We start from the raw sequence: 6023 nt of genomic DNA, 5'->3' as shown, positions 1-6023 counted from the left end.
TCTGCCACTGGGATTTGGTGGTGACCAAGTTCATTACTTGAACATCTCATACAACAGGTTTACTGGAAGTATACCGGTTCAGTTTGCGGAGAAAATCCCGCGAAACGCAACTGTTGACTTGTCGTTTAACAATCTCACCGGCGAGATTCCGGACTCACCTGTTCTTTTGAGTCAGAAAACGACGTCGTTTTCAGGGAACCCTGATCTGTGTGGGAAACCTACGAAAAATCCGTGTCTAATTCCTTCTTCGCCGTCGTCGGAGCCGAGAGCTTCCTCTCCTACTTCTCCGCCGGCGATAGCTGCGATTCCGAAGACGTTCGGTGATTCTCATCCGCTGGCGCCAGCTGGCGACGGTTCAAGTTCAAGTAACGAGAAACAGAGCGGTGGTCTAAGGAGAGGAACGATTATAGGAATCGCGGTGGGTGACGTCGTCGGCATTGGCATCTTAGCTATGATTTTCATCTACGTTTATCGGTTGAAGAGGAAGAGAGAAGTGGAGAGTGCGATCAAGGACGAAGCTTCTTTTGCGAGGAGCGAAACGTCGTCGTCATCGGAGTCGAGAGGGTTCACAAGGTGGTCCTGCTTACGGAAGAGAGTAGAGGAGGAAAAAGAATCAGATAGCACGTGCTCTTCAGACAGCGACGTGGAAGCAGCACGTGACGGATACAACTACAACCAACACCAGAATGGTCGTCAGGAGAATTCGAAGCAGCACGAAGGGTCAGGGCAGCAGAACAAGGCGGGGACTTTGGTGACTGTTGATGGCGATAAGGAGCTTGAAGTTGAGACTCTTCTCAAGGCTTCAGCGTACATATTGGGCGCCACTGGTTCAAGCATAATGTACAAGGCGGTGCTTGATGATGGAACTTCCTTGGCGGTTCGTAGAATCGGTGAGAATGGCGTTGAGAGGTTCAAGGACTTTGAGAACCAGGTTCGGGTCATAGCTAAATTGGTTCACCCAAATTTGGTTCGTATTCGTGGGTTCTATTGGGGACACGAGGAGAAGCTCATCATTTATGACTTCGTTCCAAATGGTAGCCTCGCTAATGTTCGTTACAGTAAGTACTTGCATTCTTCATTTTTCACTCTCCATTTCTTCAAGCTTCACTTACTCCTGTGTATGTTAGTATTATAACGTGTACTTTGGCTAAAATGCGCCCTGATACCACATAATGACGTTGACGGTGGAGTAGGTGCAACTGAACCCTTTTACTTTAATGCATAAATAGTCAACCCTGTCGTCGGGAAAGTAGTGCTACTGCTAATAACGATCGTTCTATGGCTTTCTTGACAGCGATGCGCCCAGCCCATAATTGGAAACAATTTAATATGCGCATTGTTTCTTTGCTCTTGTCAGCCTTCTTTCAAAATCTCAAGTTTAACTGAATATGTTATTAGTAATATCAATATGAATATCGCTGGTTTTAGTGTCTCTGCTCTGCACCAAAACAATCTTGCTTATTTCTGGAATTCTTGTGTTTAAATAGCCAGTAATTCTTTAAAAAAAGTAACTAAGGCACCGACTTTGGTCAGTGATTGTGGGTTGTGGCACCACGCTGTAAAGTAACTTACTTTGTTTGCTTGTAATGTCAGGGAAAGTGGGCTCCTCTCCAAGCCATTTACCATGGGAACTTCGGCTCAAGATAGCGAAAGGGGTAGCACGTGGGCTAGCTTACCTCCACGAGAAGAAGCACGTGCATGCGAATCTGAAGCCCAGCAATATTCTATTGGGCAGCGACATGGAGCCCAAGATTGGAGACTTTGGGCTCGAAAGGATTGTGACGGGTGATACTAGCTACAAAGCTGGAGGATCGGCACGTATATTTGGGAGCAAGAGATCCACGGCATCACGTGACAGCTTTCAAGACATAACACTTGGGCCTAGCCCAAGTCCAAGCCCAAGTTCGATTAGTGGTGTATCTCCTTACCATGCTCCTGAGTCGCTCAGGAACCTTAAGCCTCATCCAAAGTGGGACGTGTACTCTTTTGGGGTCATTTTTCTTGAACTCTTATCAGGAAAGATTGTTGTCTTGGATGATATTGGCCAAGGGACTGGGCTTTTAGCTGAGGATAAGAATCGGGCTTTGCGGATGGCTGATGCTGCTATAAGACCTGAGATGGAGGGTAAGGAAGAGGCTTTGTTGGCTAGCTTCAAGTTAGGTTACAGTTGCGTGTCTAGTGTTCCGCAAAAAAGGCCACCAATGAAAGAGGTGTTACAAGTTCTTGAAAAGATACCATCGTCATCAACTTCTTCTTCTTCTTCATTTTTTTACAGCCACTAAACCAGCATTTGCCACACTGGATTTGTAGAAAAAGATAAAAATTGTAGTTATGATTGACTAAAATAGGTTTTTGTGTTTTGTATTTGATGTGCGTTGTAATTGTTCCAAAGTCCATTGACTAATATATCTCTGTTGCTTGCACTAATTCATTTTCTAATTTTTCCAGGAGCAAGCAAAATCTCTCTTGTTCCCGTTATTTTTTGCTATTCAAAACATTTTATTACTATGATTATTATTATTATTATTATTAGAAAAAGAAAAAAAAACATATACATCAAAGATCACATGGTGAATAAAATTATCCATCAATAATTTGAAGGTCATTTTTAGCCAACCATATCATAAATAAAGGGTTAGTAACCCTTTATAACATGTAAATGGTTATTAGTATAAAAGTTCTATAAAGGTTGCTTACGGAAGAAGGAAAATGCAAGAGAGATGAACAAAAAACAGAATCTGAATTAGAGAGAATATTTTAGTTACACGTTATAATGACTACAATTTTTGTGAAAAATAGAATTAAACTAACACTTTGGAATCTAAGCTTCACTTCCTATATATACAACTAGAATTAGACTTATATAATATAACTGATGTTGCTAAATTAGACAGGCTAATTGATTCTTGACAGAATCTTAAACTGCACCACTATCTTCTGTCTTTATATCCCCCTCAAGCTCAAGTTAGACCTCGGGATAACTCTGAGCTTGAGCTTAAACTTTTCAAAGGTTGCGGTTGATAAAGGCTTCATTAAAATATGAGTAATTTGTTCTATCCCCGATATATGCACTACTTGTAGCCTCTTCCTCTGAATTTTCTCCCTCACAAACTGAATATCTAGATGGAAATGCTTCGTTTTATCATGTAAGAGATGATCAACAGTTAACAAAACTGTATTTAAGTTGTCACAATATATAATTGGAGTAGTATGAAGCCTGATGTTTAATTATTAAAGTAGATTCTGAACCCATGTAATCTCGGCCTCACAAGCTGCCAAGCTTCGGAACTCAGCAGTAAAAATACAACGATTAGAAGCATCTGAATGTGAACTAGATGCTGCAACATTAGAAAAGTTGTACATACCTCCATTTTTAAATCCCTGCAATAAAATCTGGTTAGTAGTTTCACATTTAACAAGACATACACAGGGGCGGAGTTTAGTTAAGACAATGGGGAGCCACGGCCCCCAAACTTTTGTAAAAAAATTAGTAGTACTTTTTTAGAAAAAAAAAAAAGTTCAATTGGCTCAAAAATACTTTACTATGACTTAGAATATCAAAGTTCAATCTTCATTTCTTACTTTTATTGCACAATAGTTTTTAGTTTTAAACATTCAAACCTTGTTGGATTTGGATTGAACTGAGTGCATTCACATTTCGCAGCTCTCTATTCAATAAGTAATACTCCTTCTATCTTTGAGTTTTAAATATAAAAAAATTAGGTATTTTTTATTTATGTAATTTAATATTATTATATATTTTACTTTTTATTTAATTTAATTTTTTATATGATAAAAAATATTAGAATATTCAATAAGTATTGATATTATTATATTTGTATAAATTGATAAAAAAATTAAATAAATATTATAAATTTTAATATTTATCCTTTTAATTTCTTTTTTACATATTTTACAGGACATATATTCAAATTTTTATATAAAATAATTATGAAAAATCAAAGAATTGATGCATTTTTAAGAGGAATGCTAATATTCAAGAAGGAGAACATATAATTTTTACAATATCAACCCCTGTAGATAGTTCTTCTACTTTAATGAATTATGAAGAAAGTGAGATACGACCTTCAAATATTTAAAGAGTTGCATCTGATGAGTTTGACCTTAATTCTTTAGAACGAGACACTGAAAAATGGCTTTAAATTTGACAATGTCACCCAAATCAAAGAGATAAGGTTAGACGAGCTTATGTTAAATGGGGTTGGCCCCCCAAAATTTTATTTCAAGCTCCGCCACTAGACATACATGTGCATAAAATTGAAAATATACTTGGTTATCCTGTGCAAATTTAGAAGCACTAACCAAGTTCTTTACTATTTCTGGTGCTTGTATGAAATTATGTAAAGAAAAATATCTTTTAAAGTCAAGAGAATATAAGAAAGAATTGCTAATTCTTGAAATCTTTAAACCTGTTCTGTTTCCAATCTGAACTTAGTAAGGGCCTGAGTATTCAGATAATGACAAGAATGATGAGGAGTCTGGGATCACATAATGTGAAGCACCAGTATCAGGGTACTAGTTTGGATCTGTCACGGTTGATGGAGTAACCATGAATGTTGTAGGAAGGTAAAAATGTTGATGTAGGGGGTGGAGGTGTGCTACTGGAGTTGCTGTTTATTGACGGAGTAGAATTGGTGACTGAATTTTGAAATTGAGATTGTTGTAATCCTTGAAATGTAATCAGATGCTGATAAATCAAGTTTTTTAATTGTCTTGATTTGTGTCTTAAGCTGTTTGACTCGATATTTTGTGATTCAACAAAATAAGCTTCTATTTTGCTCCGAATTTTATGGCTGTACTTGATTCCAACTATTTTATTCTTGAAGTCTGTTTTCATAGAGACAAGAAACCATGATTACAGATTATAATCATCTTGCAACCATTGTTTATATTAAGCAGATTCTTGGCCAAGAAATTGGTCTTAAGCACTAGCAAATTTTGAAGGAACATATTCTTGATGAGATGATCCTCTAAATCTTGATCTTGAATGTCTGCTATGACTTGTTGTTACCATATCTTGTGATTGCGCTCCCCAAGTTTATCACTGGGCAAGAGTTGAAGAAATTGTGATGGAAAGAAATAATTGTTTGGAGTGATGGCTACATTCTGCTAAGAACCAGAATTTCCAGAGTTCTTATGATTTCAGTTTTATAAATTTTTATCCATGGATTATGAAACTGGAAGTTCTAGCCGCGATGCAATGGCTCTAAATAGTATAGTGAGAACACTGAAATTGCTTCCCTGATTGAAATAAGTATCCAACTCCTAAATCATGATTTGTTTTTTATTTGGTTTTAATTATATATAAGTTATAATTTGTATATGTAAATATAAATAAATTAAAATAACATAAATCATATTAAAAATATATTAATTGATTAAATATTTAATTTGAATCTAAAAAATTAGATAATTATTTATATTTATAATTAAATTAAATATTTACTAAGTGTTAACAATTATAATTTTATTAGTTATTGAAATATTTTTGTTTTAATAAAAATTAGAAGTCTAATTTAAAATTAAAAATGGTATTTCGATTGTTATTAAGTGTTAAGTATAATTTTTATTTAAAATAAAGTATTGTTTTATTTAAAGTGCACTATTATAATTATAATTAAATGTACATTAGAGTATCGTTAGTGTTAGTTCTATAATTTTATTTTTAATTTTATTTTGAGTCCTACAAGAATATATGTGGGACCATATATTAAAAATAGTGAATTAAAATTTTAAAATTTATTTTTCTAATACTTAATTTTAGTTCATTTAAAATTTTATTGGTTCTCTATTAAAATAATATCATATCTCTAAGATGAATTTAGAGTATGATTTGATCTAAAATTTTTGTTAGTACATATAAGTAAATGATAATTAGTGATCCTTAGTAAAAATTTAATTTAATTATAAACATAAATAATTGTCTAACTTTTTAAATTTAAATTAATTTTTTAATTAATTAATTTTTTTAATATGATTTATTTTATTATAATTTATTTATA

The 6023-nt window shown here is 34.5% G+C and overlaps 1 protein-coding gene across 1 annotated transcript in view; it reads left to right on the top strand.

The window, feature by feature from the left end:
* The window catches only part of LOC107479962 (probable LRR receptor-like serine/threonine-protein kinase At4g37250), a 3198-nt gene extending 771 nt beyond the window's left edge, over nt 1–2427 (top strand). The window contains 2 exon segments of the mRNA XM_021138335.2: nt 1–1058; nt 1594–2427. The exon segment at nt 1–1058 is cut by the window's left edge and continues 42 nt beyond it. Of these exon segments, the coding sequence (XP_020993994.1) occupies nt 1–1058; nt 1594–2282 (1747 nt within the window). The 3' untranslated portion in view covers nt 2283–2427.
* Nucleotides 2428–6023: the final 3596 nt, after the last annotated feature.

Source organism: Arachis duranensis, chromosome 1 (assembly GCF_000817695.3).
Source record: "Arachis duranensis cultivar V14167 chromosome 1, aradu.V14167.gnm2.J7QH, whole genome shotgun sequence".
Classification (NCBI taxonomy): domain Eukaryota; kingdom Viridiplantae; phylum Streptophyta; class Magnoliopsida; order Fabales; family Fabaceae; genus Arachis; species Arachis duranensis.
Note: the sequence above shows the minus strand (reverse complement) of the source record. Positions and strands in the feature narration are given on the sequence as shown.